This window comes from Ochlerotatus camptorhynchus, unplaced genomic scaffold (assembly GCF_037179485.1).
Source record: "Ochlerotatus camptorhynchus isolate MF236.1 unplaced genomic scaffold, CSIRO-AGI_Acam_v1.1 ptg000207l, whole genome shotgun sequence".
In the NCBI taxonomy this organism is placed as follows: Eukaryota; Metazoa; Arthropoda; class Insecta; order Diptera; family Culicidae; genus Ochlerotatus; species Ochlerotatus camptorhynchus.
This window is the reverse complement of record NW_027040697.1, coordinates 270812-294635: the sequence shown is the minus strand read 5'-3', so window position 1 is coordinate 294635 and position 23824 is coordinate 270812. Positions and strand designations below refer to the sequence as shown.

The 23824-nt window shown below is 42.3% G+C and overlaps 1 protein-coding gene across 2 annotated transcripts in view; it reads right to left on the bottom strand.

The window, feature by feature from the left end:
* The window catches only part of LOC135703042 (galactokinase-like), a 267293-nt gene that overhangs the window by 76253 nt on the left and 167216 nt on the right, over window positions 1-23824 (bottom strand). Inside the window, exon 1 of one of the 2 annotated variants that reach the window (XM_065224149.1) lies at window positions 14511-14539. The exons of the other annotated variant lie outside the window; for it this stretch is intronic. Within the exon in view, the coding sequence (XP_065080221.1) occupies window positions 14511-14524 (14 nt within the window). The 5' untranslated portion in view covers window positions 14525-14539. Of the gene's footprint in view, window positions 1-14510; window positions 14540-23824 lie in introns of those variants that run through there. 2 annotated transcript variants of the gene reach the window in all.

Sequence of the window (23824 nt, the reverse complement as noted above, 5' to 3'; positions counted from 1 at the left end):
GTTCTGGCAAGTTTACTTGAACTTGCAAACACGAAACAAATGGTGCGTAAAAGTGCCAATGAGTCAGCAGCGGGCCCTTCAAAGAAGGTCCTAATCAAGCCGGAAAACGGGTACTGCAAGCCAACCAGTATGCAGTACTCCCGGAAGAAAATGGCGTGTGACGTCGTTCCCGTTGCAAGAAGAGAGCGGATTCCCCCGCTTTTCACGGAGTGAAGGATGTTGTCAAGCTGGGTGCCGAACTGGCAAAACACAAGCTGCTGCCTCGCTTCAAGCTTTGCAGCATCGGTTCCAAAATCATGTGCTCCAGCCTGGAGGAGTACAAACCAATAGGATGTTTCCTGAAGGACATCAACGTGGACTTCTTCACGCATGATCTGCCATCGAGCAAGCCACTGAAGGTGGTTTTGTGTGGATTACCGTCGTTCGAAGCGACTGCGGTGAAATCCAAGCTGGAGCGGTTTGGGCTCAAGCCTGAGGCAGTGTACCCGATGAACCGGCGTCCCAACCACAACACCAGCTACCGTGATCAGTTGTTCCTGGTGCATTTCACAAAGGGATCTACCAGTCTTGCGGCTCTGAGATCCAAAATCCGGGACCTGTTTCAGCTCATCATCAGTTGGGAGCATTACAAACCCCAACATCGTGATGTAACGCAGTGTATAAACTGCCTCTCAAATGGACATGGCAACAAAAACTGCCACATGAAGACAAACTGCGGCAAGTGTGCTGGAACTCACTCAACTGCGTCCTGTGAGCAAGTCGATGACATCGAGCCAACGTGTGTCAACTGCGGTGGAAACCACCAAGCCTCCAATCGCGGATGCCCCAAGCGAGTGGAGTGCATTAATATCCATCGGAAGGCCAAATCATCGTTCACCTCCTGTACTCACGGAAGTCCAGTACCCAGCTCTCCAGCCCCGTCGACATGTTCCGAACCTAGCCCCGCTTCCGCTCAACAACCAACAAGCCAATCCTGCGAGTATCCAAATAACTCCCAACAGTCGGACAGTTTAGCATCGTCTAGCTGCCGCTGCGGCCCCGCCAATTCCAGGTTCATCCACCGCCCCTGGTTTATCATACGCTGGTGCTGTCTCAGGTGAGCCTGTCGACGATTTTCCGTTCACCTCGAAGGAACTTGAGACGCTCATGGCCGAGGTCATCATCATCATGCGCACCTGCAAGACTCGATCTGAACAGCTACACGCTGCCCTGCATCTTGCCACTAAGTATGGACCGTGAAGCCATCAAGATCATTAATTGGAATGCTTGCTCCTTAAAGAGCAAAATTATTATTATTATTAAATCTTTATTTTAGAGATTTTTAGCCTGAGGCTAGTTCATCTCTTTAAAAAGAGCAAAAACATCGAGTTTGTTGACTTTCTCAACGAACGGCACATCGACATAGTCGTCATCACCGAGACTCACTTGAAGCCCGAGCTAAACGTCTTCCTTCCCGACTTTCGGCTCGTAAGGCTTGACCGCACCAGCTCCGGGGGAGGGGGAGTGGCCATCGCTGCCAGCTACTACCAATCTTCCAGCTGAAAATTATCGAAGCCATCGGAGTTGAGGTGAGCACATTGCTTGGTCCAATCACCATCATCGCGGTCTACTGCCCCATGCAAACCAACATTAGGGACGGCTCGGCCGCAGACCTCCGAAGAGACATCACCAAGCTAACACGACGGCGGCAAAATTTCGTCATCGCTGGCGACCTGAACGTCAAGCATCAAGCCTGGGGCAATAGTCGGCGAAACCCGAACGGCACAATATTATACAATGATCTGCAGGAAGCCCACTACAATATTCTGTGTCCGGACACTCCCACCCGGTTGAGTCGATCCGGAGCTCATGCCACCATCGACATCTTCATCAGCAACATTGGTGATAACATCTCTCAACCTATCGCCTACCAGGAACTGAGCTCGGACCACTATCCGGTGGTGGCCGAATAAGGTTCCTCGGCAAATAGGTTTCAAGTTTCCCGGTGAAATTACCATCGTGTCAACTGGCAGCAGTATCAGCGTTGTGTGGACACAGCAATTGACTAAGACGTCATAACGGAGTCGTTCGAAGAAGTCGATCAGTGTCTGCAAACCATCGAGGAGGCGATATCCCGTGCCAAGGAGCAACACGTACCAGTATCCAGACAGGTGAGTCATACTCTGAACCTTAACAACCCAACCGAAGATCTTATCAGGCTCCGTAACAGCATTCGTAGGCAGTACCAGCGTTCTGGGCTGCCCCACTTGAAGACCAATGTCAAAAAGGCTAACCAAAATTATCCAGGCCAGGATGGTGGAACTAAAAAATAACGATTTTGCCAACAAGATTCGCTCTCTCTCAGATTCGAATAAGTCGAGACCGATCCCTCCGCTTTCCTCTGTTGACCCCAGTTGAAAAGGCCAATGCTCTTGGCCAACATTTTGTGATTTCACATAATCTTGGCCAAACCATGGTGAGCCCCCATGGGCCTGCCGTACTGGAGGCAATGTCTAGATTCGCTGACACCCCCGTAGTAGTGCATGATGATAGTAGAATATCGGCTGATGAGGTGATAGCAGCTATCAGAAGCACTAAAAACATGAAGGCCACGGGTATGGATGGTGTAGTCAACCTCGAGTTGAAAAAACTTGGGTATTGACTTCTTCAACCATCTTACAATTATCTTCAACAAATGTTTGGAGCTTGGATACTTCCCTGCATGCTGGAAGTTAGCCAAAGTGATTCCAATATACAAGCTGGGCAAAGATCCTACCAGTGCCAAAAGCTATCGCCCCATCAGCCTCTTGTCCTCCATCTCGAAGCTATTAAAAAAGTTGATACTCAGCCGTCTGCTGGTGTTTTCAAATGACAATAACATCTTTCTCAAAGAGCAATTCGGGTTTAGGAAAGGCCAGTCTACCATCCACCAACTCACACGGGTTGCTAACATCATCAAGCGGAATAAGTCCGTTTCCAATACATCTGCCATGGCATTGTTGGACGTCGAGAAGGCGTTCGACAATGTCTGGCATGATGGTCTAGTGTACAAGCTGCATCGATACAACTTGTCGGGCAGATCATTCCAGATCTTCTTAAACAATGTCCTCTCTGATACGTTCAACGTTGATGCAGGGGTCCCTCAGGGTAGCCTGCTTGGGCCTATCCCATTCATCATCTTCACGTAAGACGTTTCTCCCCTGCCAGGTGGTGGTATCGTGTCAATGTTCGCAGATGACACCTCCATCATATATAAGGGTCGAGTGATCCGTGCTCTGGCGAGTAAACTACAATCAGGCCTGGATGTTCTGTCCGACTATTTCAAGAGCTGGAAGATTTGTATCAATGCAGCTAAAACACAAACCATTTTGTTACCACACTCGAATTCACCTCGGCTTGTTCCGTCTGCTAACGTCAAGGTCCATGTTGATAGCACTCCTATTGAATGGTCGAGTGAAGTAGTCTACCTTGGTCCCATCCTCAATAGCAAATTGCTATTCCGATCCCATGTGGACAAGACATCCACCAAGTGTAACATCTTGATCAGGTCGCTCTACCCTCTGATAAACAGGAAGTCCACCCTGTCCCTCAAAAACAAGCTTGCTGTCCACAAGCAGATCATTCTGCCGGCTATTGAGTATGGTATGCCAATCTGGGAGAGTTGTGCTAAGTGCCACCACCTAAAGGTTCAGAGGATCCAAAACAAAATCCTCAGAATGATTCTTAACAGTCCACCGCAAACTCGTAATTCTGAGATTCACCACCTGGCCGGTCTTCAAACACTAGAGGAGCGAAAGACTTCCACGCTGGAAAGGTTCATAATCGCCTGTCTGTGATCGAACCACCAGATCATTCGTGATTTGGCAACCTAGTTTAAGTAGTTAGGCAGGTTCCTGTGCTCAAGTAGGTAGATTATCAATTTTTTTAATTCAAACCAAAACAATCCCATAAAGGGTATTTTGTAAATTAGCGCTCAACGCAATCATTACATTAGAATAACCAATTAACTAGAACAAAGATGAAGAGCCAAAGGCTAATCAATTGAAATGTTTAACCAAATATTGAAACATAAAAAACAGAAAATAAACGTAAATTTTACTACCACTATCCCGGAATACTATACTGATCAAATGTTTTCAATTTCTACAGTATGAGTTTCTGCTAATAAATCTAAAAGTGGACGTAGTTTTTTGACAACCTCGTAAAATTCAAATATGAAAATCGAACTCATTCACATTCCTCCTGGCACTTGGTTGCTGTTTATTGAAACCCAAGTTGCTTTTCTTCTGAACAAAAAGTTGTGAATAAACGAAACATTCAGAGCTAAATGTAGCATGGTTGACGTCGAAGTTCATTTTCCATCGGTCGTGTGGTCATATCGTGTGTTGAGCTGCTGCGTGATGAACTTTCGTAAACTATGGTTCCCCAAAACACGACCGAAGTTCAAATGGAATTGCGGCTTCGGCTTGTTTCGTTTGGTACTATCTATGTGATGGCTCTGTTAGGAAGGACACCTTGTGGTCTAAGCAAATGTATGGGATAATTTGTTGCTTCAAATTTTCGTTAAATTTCTTAGTTGATTAAATAGGTTCACTATTTCTACTATATACTACAAAAATGATGGATAAATTCCCCTTCGAATGGCATTTTGCATGACATATTTTACATTCTTTGGAGAAGCATGCATTTGAAAACACCCCCATTTTTGTTACATGCAGGCTGCAAAACATTCAGATTCAATGAGTCATTTTCATATGAATATGAACAGCCATCCGCACTACCTTGTGAGAGTCTGAATGATTGGAAAGTAAACGAGTCACTGATAGCAGAGCACTCAGTCAGTAGCTCAGTCAGCACGTTTATTCTTCCGTGATGGTACCAAATCTTTGTTTTGAATGACTATGGAAAAAATGCCTCAATTACATGCTGTGTGAGCGAAGGCAAGCGGTGTGAGTCACCTGTTTGTGAGTGACTGAAAGGCAATGCAATTTCATTGCCTCGTCCATAGGGTAGAGCACTACTTCGTCGTAATAGCGTATTTCCGTTCTATCGATCAGAAAACATCAATTATATCAATGATTTCACCGTGCACAAATCAATAATAAGTTTAGCATTAGCAGCATTAGTTCATTAGCTAAAAAAAATAACATAAATCCTATTAAAGCGCATTGTATGAATACTTACGCTCATTGTTCCGAAAACAAAAGAAGCGCTCCTAGCGAATCCCATTTTTCTACGTTTATCTGTAGGACGAAGAAAATCTAATGGCGTTTCAATGCATTAGGACGGAATTGAAACTCGTAGAACGAATTTAGAATCAAGAAGCAGTATTGCTGATTGCATCTGAAACTGGACTGTCCCAAAAATGCAAAAAGTGTGTTAAAAGCGCACGTTTCCGTCAAATCGTTTTGATGTCTTCGGAGCTTGTGCTTGCATCATAAGGAAAAAGTGCACCGAAGACACCAAGCCGATTAGACGTAAACTTGCAGTTTTATCACACTTTTTAATAAGTGAAAACGCGCTTATTAGTCCAATTTGGTGTGAAATGCGCAATATTAGATTTTAAATAATATCTCAATAAGTTGTGACTCTTTTGCAAATCTCACGGTACGTATGGAAAAGCGAATAAATTTAGAAGTCATTTTTGATAGAAATGTTCCATTTTTTGTTTAAATTCGTTCATAAAAGAGAGGTAAAGCGCGGGTTGTGCTTAGTAGGGTGGAAATAAGATCAAAAACCCTACGGTCTGGATAGAGCCATGAATTGAATGGAGCAGTGCTTTCACACTCAGCCTAAGCAGTCAATATTTTTACGCTCTGGTTACATGCCTCATTTTCGATTTCTTAATGTGGCCCTCAGTATAGTAAACGTGACTTATGAATGTTTTTTCATCAGCGATAGCGGCAACCAAAATGTTTTCATTAGAATTGAATGACTTCGATTCTGAAGTGAACATATGTTCTACAATAAATACTTCAAATGTATAACAAATAAAATGGGACCTAGAATAGTTTCATCTTAAATACGTGCCCCGTGTTACAAACATCAAAATTAACAAATAAAGTAATTCAATGTTTTTTATGCCAATTTATTGAAATATTTTTAGTTACAGGGCTGGTAGCGATTACTACTGTCAAAATAGTGATTTTAGTGACCATGTTGAAGAAATAAGTGATATGCAGTCGATTTTTGTGTTTCTTCAAATGTCTAGTATAAGAATTTAATTCGTTTGTGTTCTGTATATCTTTATAAGTTTTTGTTTGTCTTGTCCCCCATCTCGATGAGCCTCATCGTCGCCCACTGGTCACCATAGCCGGTCGAACTCCGGACGAATTTAGAACCACACTACCGTTCATACTGACGACAATGCTCTGATGAGACAACGAAACTCTACTCCCAAGCTCCTCCCCTTTTCCTATCCTTCGACAATGTACCCCTCTAACTTCGAATAAGCCGCGAGTACTCGGCCCAACTCCTACTAGACATAGAATAAAGTGAATTTTGTTACAAACAAAGAACAATGAATTATCGGCTCCGTAAAGCTAACGCGATTGAGCCTTACAAATAAACGAACTAGATAAAAAAAAAGAAATTTGTGGTCAAATAGTGACTTATAGTTGTAAAAATAGTGACTAAAAAGTGACCTAAGAGAAGAAAAGTAGTAATTATGACGGCACAACTAATGAATGATTAATGTTTTAGACATAGTCAATTAGTATCTCATAAACACTTATGAACGTTATGAAGCTTTAAAGCGAAAGATTCAATAGAAAGTTTATGTCCAAGCCGACGGTATTGGCCAGGGTGTCTACTAATTGCAAAAACCTGGAAAACCGAGAATCCTCATAACATTTCATTTGTCCCTAAAATATCTGGAACTCTCAGAGAATTTAATAATTTTCTTACTAAGGATGTTTTAAAGAAAATAATGAATTTGAAATACAAGCATTTAATTTTTTTTCGTTATTTTCATTCACAATTTGAACTTTACAGATCCACAGTGGATTAATCTTTAGTAACAAATATATTGTAAACAAATGTTTTTTTTTAGTTTTAGAACATGCATAATTCCTAGAAATTTTAAATTTGCACTAGCTCTGGACATAAAGGCTGTAATACTAACAGAAATTTTCAAGAATCTGGAGTCAAATTTCATGAACAGTTTTAAATGCTCGTTGAGTTTTATTATAATATCTCCCATTCCAAGGGAGTTCTGGCGAAAAAAATCTGTCAGAAAAACATCAAATGCAATCTGCTTTCAAGGTAGCTCTGAGGAATTTTAGCTTTCATGGGAAGAAGTTTTCTCAATTTTTCTAACGATCATGGATCTACTCTAAAGGTTTAACAATTCGCTGAAGTTCTCTAAACTTTTTTTTAAATTGATGTGACTTCTCTAATGTTAACGAAACTGTTCTGAGGTCCTGTTTTTTTCTGGAATTCTCAAAACTTCTCTAAAGTTTTCGCAGTTGTCATGAAGCATGTGGTACTGCGCTGAATTTAATTGAACCGTTTTAAAAATGTTTAATCTTTAGTGAACTTCTGAACTTATGCGAAGACCTCAATTAACTTTTTAACGTCTCTGAAGTTATCTGAAAATATGGGAACTGCTATAAATTTCCCACTCCCGCATTTTGTTAATGTTCATAAAAATTCCTGAAGTTCACGGATCGCAATAGAATCATCAAGTTGCCATAAGGCACGGAATGAGACTATTGCATGGCTGGGTAGTCAAAGTCTTTCATTCGTTAGTCATTTCAGGTGGATTAGAACAGGTTTAGGTGGGCGTTGGCCAGATTTGGATTTTTCAGATGTAATCCTGGATAGGACCCTGTCATTGAACGTCGCGTGGAAGTGGAACTTAATGAAGGCCTAAGTACTTTTTCGTAGTTTTTAGTTTTCGGATTTGAGAGATCGTCGGTTACAGTGGCCTGCTTACTGAGCAGAAAAACGCGGTCCCAGGTCCTTACATATCAAAGAGATTTATGGTAAAATCGCTTGTGTATCGTGTATTTTGCGAAACTCGTTGTTGTCGTTGGTTGCGGGTTTGAATGGATACACAAATTTGAGCAACGCTATTATGTGATATGAGGGGCTCGGTGGCCTTAGAGCAACCGTTTTTGCTTACTGAGCAGAACATCATGAGTCTAATCTGAGGCCCATCCACATTCAAGATTCGTCAATCGTTTTATTTGTTAATATGACTACATGGTAATAACAGCAACTCGGTGATTGAAAAGGTGCTCGTCTGCCTAGTGGCAAACGTTTTTGCTTACTGAGCAGAAGACCGTGGGTTTAGTCCCAAGCTCCTTCGCGTTATATGATCGTTACGTCATCAATTCAGCTTATCGTTTACCAAAACGAATCCTGCTGCAAACCCAACCCTCTTATCCAACATCCCAGTGATTCCTCGTGGCAGTGCAGAGGTGTTCTCGGCTTCCATCAAAGCGAGTGTCATGTCAACACAATCCTTCCCACTCCTTTCTTGACCTGTGCTCGGGCGCGGCCGGCGCTGGTATTGCCTAATTTAAGATCACCAGTTTTTACACATTGAGGATGATTGCTAGTCCCAAGCATCGTCTATTGGTTCTCTGTGTAATTACAGCTGATCTGGCAGTAACAGAGTAGCAACCGTGGGCGGTCAATCAAGCTCAAGCTCAAGCTAGAGCCTTTTTTTTTTTTATTATAGTCACTTTAACACTCTTGGGTCATTCGTGACTTGTTCGGGGGTGAGATTTGAACTCGTGACTTTGGCGTGAGAGGTATGGATGTTAACCACTACGCCGGGGTCGCCCCCTAGCTAGAGCCTGTCAATTTCGCTTTCAGAGTGTCGCAGTCAGCGGTTTTATGATTTGTGAGCGCTCGCGATTCGTAGAACCGTTGATTGTGACTGCAAGTGGATTTGGCAGGTTTTGTGAGTCGGACGCTTGCTTTTTGACCTATTCTTGTGTCTAACATGTGCAGAGTATCATTATAGGGTCTAATGGTTTTGAGATTCCTGGTTGCATGAAATATATTTGTGAGAATATCTTTTTGAGATTTTAGTAGTCACGTTTTGTTTGTAGTTTATATTTTATTTCTTTCATGTAATTATCGTAAATAATAGTTATTCAATGATAGATAGTTCATCCATATATTCGGACTTTGACGTGAAGCGCTGTGGATTATGAGATGCTTGATGACGCTGGAGGGATCGATTTTGCTTACTGAGCAGAAAATCATGGATTTAATTTCAAGCTCTTCCACAGCACAATAAATCGCCACCATCATTTGTATATTTGATATTGAACATTAACCTTGGAAACTATTTGCATATCAAGCGAAAACGTAGTCCTGTATTGTCGCGAAGCGTTATGGTTCTGAGATGCTCGATGACCCTGGAGGGATCGTTTTTGCTTACTGAGCAGAAAATCATGGGTTTATCCCAAGCTCTCCGTCATGACTCTTAAAATTCATGATCACTAAACAAAATGAATATGTTCTTTCGATAGCCGGCTATCGAGAGATTAAATAAACAACAAATAAACAATACATACTTTTGGTTGCATCGCCAACTTGAGGTGAATCCTAACCGAATACCCTACCGAACCCTCCAACTCCGTAGCACTTATGAGGGTGTCGCTAAGTCGGTGGCCTCTCGTTAAGTAAGTACTACATCAACATTTCCTTCCCTATCCCTAGTTATGGTTAAAATGGGCGTGGCCGGGAATAGCGACAGTCATGCTTCTGTTACTCTTGTTTAGATTGGAACCAATGTTTACTCCCCAGCATTATTCTTGAAAGTAGTCTAACTGAGAATTTCAGAAGAGACGTGAGTGTCGCTAGTATCCAATCTACGAAGTATATCATAACAACGCTAACGCTGACGCGCTAACGCTAACGCTAAAATTCCTGAAATTCACGGATCTCCCCTTAAGCTCCATAGATTTTTATGAAGTTCTCGAAATGTTTCTGAAGACCACTTTCCTTCAGTGAAGTTTTCTAAGTTTTTCTTAATTTCTGGAACTTTTCTGCTCCCGCAATTTCCATGGAATTAGAACGAAATAATTAATATGGTTCTATGATTTTCACTGAATTTATCTGAAGTTCATGAAACTTTCCTTAAATTATAGACACTAATTTAAAACTTCTTCAATAGTCTAGACTTTCCTGGTGTTTTTAAAACTGCCAAAACGATTACTGAATGTCTTTAAAGTTCTCTAGACTGTCCTAAATTTATCAGTATTTTTTTAAGAACCCGCAATTTTACTGAAATTAATTTAATTTGCCTTGAAGTTTCGACAGTTTTCCTAAAGTATTATAATCATCATAAGCGGTTTCTAATTTCCCCTGAACTTATTTATGCTTATCTGAAGTTCTCCAAATTTGTTTAAAAATCCGGCAAATACATTCATAATTCCCTGACGCTTCTGACGTTTTCGGGTCAATCATAGAATTCTTGTAATACCCCATGATTTCACGGAACTCTTTGTATGTCGCTACAAATTTGCTTTAGTTAACGGGAAATTCTGAAGCTATCTGATCGTCATCGAAGTACTCGGAACTTCGCTGAATATCATGAAACTATCTACAAATATCTGAATTTATTAGAAGTTCTCTGGAATTTCTTCTAGATATCGCTGCTTGCTAAAAGTTCTCGCATTTTTTTTATTAATGGAACTTCGTTGATGTTCTTTAACCAACTTAGCTAAATTTTCGCATTTTTTTAAAGTTCTTGAAATATCCATGATATAACACCCTTAAAATACTCACACGTTTTCCGGATGTTCATATAATTTTTATCATGTTCCAGAAATTATCTCGGAGCTTTGCTGAATTTTGTTATTCACTGCGTGTTCTCTCTCTCTCTCTCTCTCTCTCTCTCTCTCTCTCTCTCTCTCTCTCTCTCTCTCTTAGCCTACAATGCCCCAGGTCCCTGGTCTGAAGCCACGGGGACCAGACGGGGTGGGCTATCCAGCAGCCTCTTTTGCGGCGAATAGCTCGAGCTTGAGAGACGGAGCTGTGTGTGTGTAAGGGCCGGCCGGCACGTGGATCTCTGCTGCGGGGAATCGGACGGGGCGGCTACGAGTGCGATCGGATGATCGCTGATATTGCTGCACGTCGGCGGCGTCGGCGTCACTTGCGCTGGACGCAGGGGACTGCTGGTTGAGTGCGATGAATGGCACGGTTGCCACGGACAGTGGTATCAGTGCAGGATGGCACGAGGTTCTGTCGCTGCGAACTCCTCATGGTACCAGGTTTCCTACCAAGGTTGAACGTCGGCTCGTTGGCACGTATAGCCGGTCGATCGAGCACTACCTGGCCCAGTGCGTTCTCGGGCTGATTTCACAGACCGTGGCCTGACTCAGGCTTTACACCCGGCTTTGAGATAAAACTCAATGGGCCCTGAGGGCACGTGGGAAATAGGAAAAGGGTCTGATGAAGGCTATGCTACCGGAGTCCGTTTTATATTGTCCTACCTGATTCTACGGTTTCAAAGGATTAGGCAGCTTTGTTTTTCCACCCGTATTCGACTGTTCACTATTTATTACTCTTTGTTCTTCAATTTGGTGAACTTGTTCTCTCAAAGGTTGGCATGGAAAAGAACTAGTGCTATTCTTCGGACCGGTAGCAGACCATATATTTCCCTTTTCCCAAAATGTCCCTTTTCTTCTTGATAGTCCCATTCCAAATTTCCCTTCTCCTCCATGATCCGGGTGGTGGGTGCTGTTTTCTGTATGCTAAGTGTAGGTGTATAACAGTTGGTGTGTTTCTGTATTTAATTCGACCGTTCATACTGGAGTTCGTGTTATTCAGTTCTCTAATTCCTATCTGTTTTATATATATGAATGAGCCATTAGTGCTTTACTATTCATTCACTGTTTAGTTTTAGTAACAATATGAATACTAATATCATTAATTCAAAGCAAATATTAGATCAATCATTACTGATTTACACAGTTGAAGATGCTAATTTCAAATAACAGACTGTAGTGGTAATTTTTATACGATAGATGGAGTAGATGAAAGCATAGAGTTGATAGTTCCGTTAGAGTACGGCAGTGTGAAGATTGCATATAGATATTAGAATAGAGAGCTAGGACAACTTTTAAGGAAGGTACAAATCGGTTTTTCATCTCTCTTTACCAAACTCCCCCTTTGGAGAGGGATGGTGAGGGGTGTCCTCCCTCGCCACCACTGGCAAAAAGAGATGAAAACCGACAATTTTTCGGAAATTTCCTGAGTTTGTCGAACCTTCTTTAAGGTTTCTACAATTTCCTTGAAATTATTTGAACTGCCCTTTGATTCTTTGATCTGTTTGATGTTCTCTTAGTTTCTCTAAAGCTCTCAATTCTATTGAAGATTTCGGTTCTGCTCGGAAATAAATGGAATTCCCGTAAACACCTTTAAATTTCCCTGGACTTCTGTGTAGCTCCTGAAATATTTCTAGAGTTTTCATAAATTCTCTGAAGGTCTCTGTACTTCCTTGAAATTCTTGTAACATCTTAATAGTTCTCGAATTTTTTTTCAGCACATCATGGCACTATCCTGATTTTTTTTTTATAAATTTACTATTATAGATCTTTAAACTCCTCCAAAAGTTTAAACTGAAGTTACGAGAACTGCTCTGAAGATCTAAAAAGCCCCAAAGAACTCTAGATCTAGCTTGTGTGAGGTGCTTAGAACTTCTTTAAAAAAAATACACAATACCTCTCAAGTTTTCAATATTTCTTAAGTTCACTTGACACCTGTAAAGTTCTCTGAAACTCTAGGAACTTCATAAAAGTTTCTGAAAATTCATCCAGAAAGTTTCCCATATTTTCAGTGTGTTAAATTCCTTTATGTTCCCGCTGTTTTCTTATGGACCTTCATTCCTCAGAACTTTCCTAAAGTTTCTACCATTGTTGTGAAGTTAATGGGACTGCCATGAAGATCGCTTATCTTTCATAAAGTTAAGTTAAGTTTTCTTTATTAGGGAGGCTTTCAGCCTGTGGCTGGTTCGCCTTCCGGTCTTCATAAAGTTAATTACGCATTTTTTCCCCTAATTCTGGCACAAAATTTTCAATATCTAGAAACTTGTTCATGGAAGCAATGAAAATTCAAGGCATTGAATTGTTTTAGATCTTGGACGTACTCTAACTAAGTAAGCTTTTTAGTTTTATTAAAGTGAGAAATTAAATATGTGTTAACATTCAATGGATTTTATTGTAAAACTGTTTCTGTAAAACTGATTGCCATGTTTTAAAAACGTTTAAGCTATTTGCTGTAGTTTTTGATCTACAAAAAAGCATATTTTAGCGCATTGAAAAAAAGCTTTCTTATTATAAACGTTAAAGTTCTGGAAAAACCTGGAAAACTCAGGAAATTTTATTTAGAAAAATGAGCAGACACCCTGTAGATAGAGAAAGACGACTAATGTCACAAAGCAAAGAATGCTCAATCTTTAGTGACTTGGTCCTAAAAAGGAGACTGTTTAGTGACTGGCTTGAAAAAAGCGACCAAGTCACTAAAAAGTGACTCGCTACCAGCCCTGTAGTAATCAATGCAATACTTTCACTAATAACAGCAATGTTTATTTACTTTGCTTGTTTGAATCATCGTTTAACGGTTCAATTGATTATTTTGGCTTCAGTCTTTGCGTTCGTCTCTGGTATTCCACTATTTAAATCATCAACAACACATCAGAAAGGCCTATAGTCCTCTCCAGCCGGGTTCGTATTGGTGCGATTTGCGTGTGTTAGTGAGATGAAATTTTTTGTTAGCTGTGAGATTTTTTTTGTTTGCTGTAAGAACTGTCATTCTAAAGTAAAAATAAACAACAAAATGAAAACAAACCCTACGCTTGCACGGTAACAGTCAAGTACCCTTTTGTGAGTAAATGTTAACCCAGTTTTGATAAAGATGGTTTTACTCATTAATGAGTAAATTATTTTAACAAAAATGAGTTTCTGCTAACACTAGGTAACAGTTACTACTCAATTGGCATAATGAATTACTCATTAATTAGTGGTGCCGCTCTTATTTACAATGGGTTCACTTTTACTCATAAATGGATGTTTGATTCTTACCGTGCACATGACAGTATACGCTAGTGTGTGTAAAATTATGCTATTAGTGTAGTGTTCGTGAGATCCTGCTTGGAGAACTCAATAGACGAATAATGTATTCAATGGCTTTGAAAGATTATTTCTCGCAAATCAACACACATTGATTTAATTTTGGAGTAAGGGCCATCTGACATGTTGTAACTTTGATGTAGTTGATCGATACTCGATACCCGTTTTCACTTATGGCGAATTTGTTTATTATTCAGTTCCAACCTGGATCGGGTATCAAAACAAGCTATGCTTGTTTTCTAACAAACGTCAGTTTGACCGTTTGTTTTTTAAACCTTCTTCAGGTTCAGGTTCGCACTGACAAAAAGTTCGGTTTCACACTGGGTTGGACCTGGTTCCAACCCCGATAATAAACAAATTTGCTATTAGGAATTCGTGGTGAACTGATAATTGTGTTGTCTCTCTTGTCTAGAGTCAAGTGTTTCGTCAATAACTTACGGAACGAACTCCATGTTGATCTAGTAGATTATGGTTGCCAGTATCACTTTATCTTCCCTGGATCAGTTTGGCTTTTGAACACAACGTTTATTCACAGTTCAGCAGGCTATCAGAGCAAATCTCCTACAGCACTTGCTCTATTATTATTTTCTTTTTTCGTTAAAATGGTTACTGAGAACAAAATTAATTAAAACTCCAAATTATGTCCAAACAATTGCTCATACAAACACATCCGTTTTAATCAAAACCTCGGACGCTTCATTCTAGTCAGGCTTCCCAGAACACAAACAATTTGAATAATCGCAATATGACGGCCGAGCCACGTTGGATCACACTGGTCCAGAAAAATTAATTTTTGCTGCGCACACACTGCGTGGTTCAGAACACAGAGTCACAAGAATCACGGGATGAACAATTCACACTCAACGGTCTGCTCTAAACTCTCATTTCTTTTTTTGCCAAAGCCGACCGTTTGCTCTCGCGCCTTTTTTTTCTCACTCTATGTTTTTGTTTTGGTCCGCCGTTCTGACAGAGGGTTATATGAAAATAATTATAAATTCCACTGCAGAAGAAATGGTCTCTCCAGACAAGCAACGCTACCGTCCGCCACAACAGAACTGGTTCATATCATTCCAGCATCGAATCGTGTTTGTGGAAGATTTCCTGCTATAATAATAAAATGAAGGGGATGACGGGGTAAGATGACCACCCTAAGCTTTAAGTAAAATGTCGCCAAAACTATGTAAAATTTACGCGATTAATAACTGAATATTGATATTTAGAACACTTTCACTAAGTTCATTGATTTTCAGGACGCACGAGGCAAAAAAGTCTGAATGAAGCAAGGTCATAAAACATGCGGTCTTGCGGTCCAAGGGTAAGACGACCTCATGGAATATCACATGATCCTGGCCATATAGAAGTCTACCGTCTTCGCCAAAGTGGTACAGTGGGTCAAAGTTAATAGGTTAGATAACAGTGCTAGATAGAGCAGGAATTAGGGCGTAACAGCTTTTGAAAACAATTACTTCTTTCGATGATTTCTAGAAAATCAAGGCAAATCAACATCACCTCGGATAGAGGAAGACTTTCTCTACGCGACGGTTATGGTTTGCGTTGGCGAGCCTATCTTATAGAGATCTTGACTATATCGGAAGTTCCCGACTTTGAGAAAGTAGTTCAGCTGACCCAGATCTTCTAAATTGTGGACAAATTAGTTTAGAATTCACTCACTACGTGGCACGTGAACTTCACATGAACGTTGATGTCTTCCCAACCAAAAATGTGTGATGGTTAAAGGCTGAATAGGCAATATTTTAGCTGAAGAAGTACATTTTTGCCTAAATAAGGTCATATTCTGCTTCCAATGTTTGCTGGGTTGAGCATCTAAGAAATTGCCCGTGGTTGAAAATCTCTTTATTTATGAAGTTGTTGTCTTCGGAAAATGTGTGCCGATTTGGCCTTCATTATGGCCCAAAATCTTATCACCGTACGAATCTCTGGTGAATTTGGGGGGTTGGCGGTTTTTGGTACAAAAACAACGTTATTGTCTCTGTACCAATCCAACGTCGATCGCGCGTAATGGCATGATGCCAGGTCCGGCTAAAATAATGTCTCGCCTCCGTGGGACCGCAGGAAGGGCAACAGACGCTTCTAGAGGCACCCATTGTGATGTACGGTTTACTCAGTTTACCGCTTTGGCATATGGCCTGCCAGAGCAAGTATTTTTTGGCGAATTTGTTCACTTTCTTCTTCCTTATTTCTTCCGGAACATCAAACCGTGATTTGGCAACGTAGAACTCCAGCCCCGGTATCTGATTTGCGTCTGCCTTGATGTAGGTTTCGTCATCCATAACCAACCACACACATCGGTTTCGTTAATCACTCTCGATACAGCTTCCTTGCGCGGGATTTGGCCGCCGTGTTTGATTGATCACGTCGGTTCGGTGCTTTCCGGATCTTGAATAGACGAAGCCCAGCTCGTTTCATGGTTTGCTAAATGAACCAGGCGGAACACTTTGCCTTCAGAGCCGCGTCGCGAATCGAAAGGTCCGGATTACACTTAAAATAATCCAAAACCTTCCGGGCCTTCACAGGGTCAGCTGTCTTCGATTTTCTTCCACTTCCAGCCCGCCGCTCGGTCGTCTGGGACTCCTTAAACGATTTTACCACCCGAGACACAGTTGTATGGGTGATTCCCAGTTGTCTTCCGATCCATCTCATGGTCGCAGTCGGATTTTCCATGACGGCGCGCAAAATTCTCCGGCGATTTTCTTCTTTTTTCGATGACATCTCAATAACCACTGAACCGATTGTTATGAAATTTTGCACATGTAAACAATTCACTCCAAACTAGTTATACCCAGATTTTCATCAATTTTTACCCACGGATAAAAAAAGTTACACACGGATAAAAATGGTGCATTTTTTTTTCGAGTACAAACCTTACAAGCCTGATGTGCATCAGAAACGAAATATTGCTAATTGCTGCATTCAGTTGCAACCTTGAGGTATAAACACATCCCATCCAAAAGTGGCCGTCTTACCCCGAAACAAGTCAAGGTGAAACAGCTTTTGAAATACCTCACACATAAGTAAGTACATCGAACAGACTTATGTTGTTCTAATTGTAGCATAAACACAAAATATCAAGTGCCAGCCGCCGCCATACTCAATTTTGTTGTAGTTAATTCTGACGATTCATCTGGTGTCAAGCTAAATGTGTTTTACAACATCAACTTCACTATAACAAAGAACTTTTAAAATATATGTTTTTCAAGAGTTGATTGTTTCAAAAATCCAAAAGATGGCCGTCTTACCCCGTCATTCCCTATGCCGTACCCCCGTCTTGCCTGACTGGATGGATGGATGGATGGATGGATGGTCATAAAGCATTATCAGAGCAGGTCAACGCGTGAGTGGTAATAATGTACACACGAGTACGACTGGCACTTGCTATCATGTAGATGATGGGTACAAATATTCGGTCGTATGCATATGTTCGCACGGGAACAGGGTTGAAGTGGCGGGGTAGGCTTCCACCTTTTATTACTTATGGCTTCGAAATTTATTTAGCTTTTGAGATTTGATAAAGAGAAACAAGTTGTTATGATATTGTTTAAAGTCTAACACTGCTTCTTGCCGCCAAACTCGGCCTACGGATTCTAAACTCGGCCTAACGCATTGAAACGCCATTGAAACGCCAATGAATTCACTTCGGCCTATCGGATGATGATAAAGATTGATTGGGTCGGAGCGCTTCATTTGTATTTGGAAATTTTGGGAGCAAACATTCATATCACGCGTTCTTATTGACTTCGTTCGATAGCATTTGAACTAAAGTATTTTACCAAACGCACAATTTATTATTTATTGCACGCCGTCTTCGACTACGTCGTACAGACTGATTACTTAAAACTAAATCTTTTTTAATCTAAACCTCTTATTCTATTACTAAACACATTTTTGGACATGGTAAAATCAAACTCATTACAAACATCATTAAAGGATCGCAAACATGAATTAAAACAGATATTGAATCCAAAGTTAGTTCTGTAGGATGGAATTGCCAGTAATGGGGAGTTACGAAATCTTCGAGGAGGAATGTTCCATGGAATCCGTTCCAGGAGTTCGGGACAGTCCACATTGCCGGTGATTATCTCGAAGATGAACAGTCGTTGCAATTTGATACGTCTTGCTGAGAGAAATTCCAAATCAATCAGCATGCATCGGTCTGGATAACTGGGAAGAATGACTGGATCATTCCATGGGCGCTGACGTAAAGCAAACCTCATGAAGCTTTTCTGAATCCGTTCAATCGTAAGAATATGCGTAGTGTAAAATGGAGACCACATTGGGGAAGCATATTCTAAGATACTACGAACCCGCGAGCAGAATAGTGTCTTGAGGCAATAAACGTCGGTGAAACCAGAAGCATGAGGATGAATGAAACCAAGCACAGTATATGCTTTGGCAGTTACGATGCTTATGTGTTCGGAAAACGTTAACCTGGAATCTATCGTAACGCCTAGATCGCAGATTGAGTTTACACGTTCTAGGGAATCCGGTCCCATGCAGGGGGAGAGGTAGCTCATCGATTCTTCCGGTTCGCCTCCTAGCATCGTGCTATAAGGTACCAGGCGATAACCAGGGTAGTTGATCGATAGCTCGATGACGTCATTTCGTTGGCGTCTGCAATGGGAAATTATCATAGCAGGCGTTGACGATGGGACGTTGTCGAGTTGTTGAATAGCAACTATCGTGGTAACTCACCGATTACCTGTCGATCTGCAAAATTTGGAAAGACGTCTGCATTGAATTGTCTCATATAATAATATTCCGCCCACTATATCACAAGAAATTGCGAGTAGCTGAGCGGAATGGAGATAAGTTAAGCATTGGGTACAGGACCAAGTCTCCCCTGGGTGGTGCCAAAAGATGAGCGCAATAGAATCATCAAGTTGCCATAAGGCACGGAATGAGACTATTGCATGGCTGGGTAGTCAAAGTCTTCCATTCGTTAGTCATTTCAGGCGGATTAGAACAGGTTTAGGTGGGCGTTGGCCAGATTTGGATTTTTCAGATGTAATCCTGGATAGGACCCTGTCATTGAACGTCGCGTGAAAGTGGAACTTAATGAAGGCCTAAATACTTTTTCGTAGTTTTTTGTTTTCGGATTTGAAAGATCGTCGGTTACAGTGGCCTGCTTACTGAGCAGAAAAACGCGGTCCCAGGTCCTTACATATCAAAGAGATTTATGGTAAAATCGCTTGTGTATCGTGTATTTTGCGAAACTCGTTGTTGTCGTTGGTTCCGGGTTTGAATGGATACACAAATTTGAGCAACGGTATTATGTGATATGAGGGGCTCGGTGGCCTTAGAGCAACCGTTTTTGCTTACTGAGCAGAACATCATGAGTCTAATCTCAGGCCCATCCACATTCAAGATTCGTCAATCGTTTTATTTGTTAATATGACTACATGGTAATAACAGCAACTCGGTGATTAAAAAGGTGCTCGTCTGCCTAGTGGCAAACGTTTTTGCTTACTGAGCAGAAGACCGTGGGTTTAGTCCCAAGCTCCTTCGCGTTATATGATCGTTAGGACATCAATTCAGCTTATCGTTTACCAAAACGAACCCTGCTGCAAACCCAACCCTCTTATCCAACATCCCAGTGATTCCTCGTGGAAGTGCAGAGGTGTTCTCGGCTTCCATCAAAGCGAGTGTCATGTCAACACAATCCTTCCCATTCCTTTCTTGACCTGTGTTCGGGCGCGTCCGGCGCTGGTATTGCCTAATTTAAGATCACCAGTTTTTACACATTGAGGATGATTGCTAGTCCCAAGCATCGTCTATTGGTTCTCTGTGTAATTACAGCTGATCTGGCAGTAACAGAGTAGCAACCGTGGACGGTCAATCAAGCTCAAGCTCAAGCAAGCTCTAGAGAATCCGGTCCCATGCAGTATGGATGAAGAGTAACTCTATTGCTGCGGGTGAAGGATATCACTTTGCATTTTTTGCTGTTGACTCGCATGCCGTTGTCACCTCACCAGACTAGCAAACGATTTAGGTATATCTTCTTGTACTGCAACACAGTCAGCAGGAGAAACAATTACACGGAAAAATTTTAGGTCATCAGCCTAAGACAGTTTGGACGATGAGAGCAGCTCACACAAGTCATTCACATAGATGATAAAAATAAGAGGACCGAGAACACTGCCTTGTGGTACGCCAGATGGAGTGTCGAAGGTCCTGGAGCGTACGGAATTTACCACCACGAAAGCATTGCGGTCAGACAGGTACGAGTTGAGCCATTCCGTGATCCAGGTGGGGAATCCAATATGATTCATTTTTCTAATGATGAGGTTGTGCTGAACTGTATCGAAAGCTTTCGCAAAATCGACGTCAACCGAATCCACTTGCTGTTTTGATGCTATATCACGTGATATCGCTGACACATAACACATTAGGTTTGATGTCGTTGAGCGGTGATTCATAAAACCGTGCTGGCTGTTGGAGATGATCGGGGCAGTAACTCTGCAGAGAGCTGTGTGCATCAGTTTCTCCAACATCTTACTGAGAGTGCAAAGTATTGATATACCACGATAATTGGAGACACATTTTTTATTTCCAGACTTGTGGATCGGTACTATGGATACTGTTTTCCATGCATTTGAGAACGTTCTGTCTTGAAGCGCAGGCAGGCTGTCCGTTCCGGGTCCTTTCGTTGAATCGAGATTTTCGAGGGCTTTCTGAACATCGTCTGGAGAAAACTGGATGCATTGTAGATTTATGTTATGAGACGGAATCTGCCCGAAGCCTGCTTGACGTTGAACAGGTGATGCTTTACTAAATACGCTCTCAAAGAAATCAGCAAAGAGATCTACCTGTTAACGCCGAAATCATGGATTTATTTGATGTTTTCTGCTTTATAGGTCCAAAATGGGCGCTTAGGCCGAAGTAGTTCTCTACCCTATTTTCTGTTTTTTCAAAACAAGTGACAACTTTGTTAACTGAATGGATCACGGATGGAACGTGGTGGAAGATCGAGGAGCATTTGCTTTCCAGGCCGAGAAAGAGTGGAATAGAAATAGAGGAGCCAAGGTCGAAACTCATCAACGGTATTCGGCTCTATAGAAGGAAGTCAAGTGTTCTAGTAGACGGGACCAGCGAGCGTGGTTGGACTCCCTGACGAAGGATAGAAAACTGCAACAACTAGTGATATTCCTCAACGATATCTCAAAACACTTGAGTGAAGTGGAGTGGAGTGGAGTGGAGAATGAACCCAACGGTGCCTGTGTAAGACGCGACTGGTCAGCAGCTTACCAACCCCACTGATTGACCAGCTGAAACGTTGGTTTGAACACTTCAAACAACTTCAACAAGTTTCAACGACCAACCAGCCATACTCGCGTCAGCTCCGAGGTTCAATAATTGCAAGAGATAGAAGCAGCTCTCCGAAGCATGAAATCCAACAAGGCCTTCGGGTCGATCACATATACGCAGAGATGCTGAGACACATCGAATTTTCCAACGGACTGGATTCAGGGCGCCTAAGTGAACCTTCCTAAGAAGGAAGACCGGAAAGTGGGATACTATGGACGAAGCGTCATATTACTGTGTTTTGTTCTCAAAGCTTTTTACAAAGGTATCTTGAATCGGATACATGATACGGGTCTTCGCTGGTCAACAAGATCTTGGATGGTGCAATTGACCGTGTACCAGCCTATTAATATGGAGCACCTCATCGACTTCAATTTGGCGGATTATCTGCTTGCCCGTAAGCAGTTCAGTTTGGTTTTTGCTCGCTCTGTCGAGTTGTTCGATAAGTTAATAGTTTGTTTTCCAAGCGTTCGCAGATTTACTGCGCGTTTGTTTGCGTCGTCAGTAGTGCCGAACGCATCGTATGATGGGAAGATAGCGCTCCCGGAGCAAGCTCCGAGAGAAAACGGAGAACAGTGGTGAGGGTGCGAGTGGCCGCGACGGTGTTACCGTGACGAACGTCATCGACATCGGTGATTTCGGCGATGCCGCCGAAAATGAAAATTCTGCGACGAAAGATAAGCTTCCTCCACTAGTGGTGATGCTCCGTACCAAAGCGGAGTATGAAGTAACCGTGAAGTACCTGTAGGATTCCAAGGCGAAATACTTCACTCATGACATCCCCGGTGAGAAGTCCTTCAAGGTAGTCATTGTGAACCTACCGAACTTCGACCCCAAGATGATCGAAGCCGAAAGCAAGGATCGGGCTGGCCCCAATCGTTGTCTTTTGTATGACGACACGATACGGAGATATGAAAACGTGAAGATGTACCCGGAAACGTACCCGGATGTACCCGGATTGCCTTTTCCTTTTCAAGAAAGGGACGGTGACGCTCAATGCGCTGCAAGCCATCCGATCGATCTATTCCTTCATCATACCGTGGCGGCCATCATGACGTAACGCAGTACCAACGGTACCTCAATTTTGGACACGATACCCGCAACTTTAACTTCAAGCAACGCTGCATCAATTGCACTGAAGAACACGTCACTTCCGACTGCCCTGTGGAAGGAGCCGTGGCGTTAAAATGCGTCAACTGTTGGGGTGCTCATCAGGGTTCCGACAGACAGTGCTCCAGATGATTTTCCGCCTGTTCGTGCTGCTCAGCATGTGCAAGCGAATTTACGGGTGCATCCGCTCAAAAAACTTCAGGTGATTCTGCTGGCCAAAGATCTCCCCCCTGGATTCTGGTTCAACAGCATAAAACAACAACCCGATCTGTTCTCAGCAGATGAACTGATGGAAATCTTCGTCAATATGACCGGTGCTCTTCGGGAGTGCTTCAAGAAGCCCGAACAGATCCAAGTCCGGTGACAGATTCTGGTTACCTGACCACAACATTATCCGGCTTGATCGCACCAGCTCCAGGGAGTGGTGTTGCGGTTGTCGTCAAGAAAGGAATCTAGTTCTACACTCTGCCTCACAACCGCACTTTTATCATCGAGGCTTTTAGTGTGGAGGTGGAATCGCCAACTGGAAATGTTCGGTTCATCGCTGTTTACTGTCCTCGGCGGTGTGCCGCCATCAACGGATTAGCAAGCAAATTCAAGGACGACCTGACCGCCATCACTCGTACTAGCTCCCGATTCATCGTTGGGGGTGACCTGAATGCCCGTCATGAAACTTGGCGAAACTACCAGCGGAACCGGAACGAAAGTCTATTATTCGATCACGCACAACATGGACTGTACACTGTGCAGTTTCCGGGAGAACAAACTTTCATCTCTCCTGCGGCAAATCTCTCCACCCTGGACTTTTTCCTGTCGAACATCGGATAATTCAAGCCGGAGGTGCACAATGATCTCAGTTCCGACCACCACCCGGTGGTGCTTGAAGTCGGCATCAACGTGGCTCCTGCTCCAAGCCTGCGCAAAGACTACCACCACGTCAACTGGGTGCAGTTTGTTGCTATTGATTACCATACCCAATTACTGATTCGCTTGAGAAATGTTCGTAGACTCCAGTTTCAGAGGACTGGAGATCTGGACAAGAAACGTGAAATGGCTGATCTTAACAGGTAGATTGCTTGAATGGACTCACTCCGAAATGAAAGCATCTGGACGACCGCTCCAGACCATTCTGGTAGGTAGCCAAGGCATTGAAAACTCATCCCAAACCCATTCCACCTCTCAGAGACGAATATGATGACGATTAGCTCTTTATCACCCCAAAGGAGAAAGCAAATGCGATCGCCAGCGTACGTACTGGTAGGGTTAACTAGCCCATTTCCGGCCTATTAAGCACAACCCGCACTTAGTCTTTCATAATATAG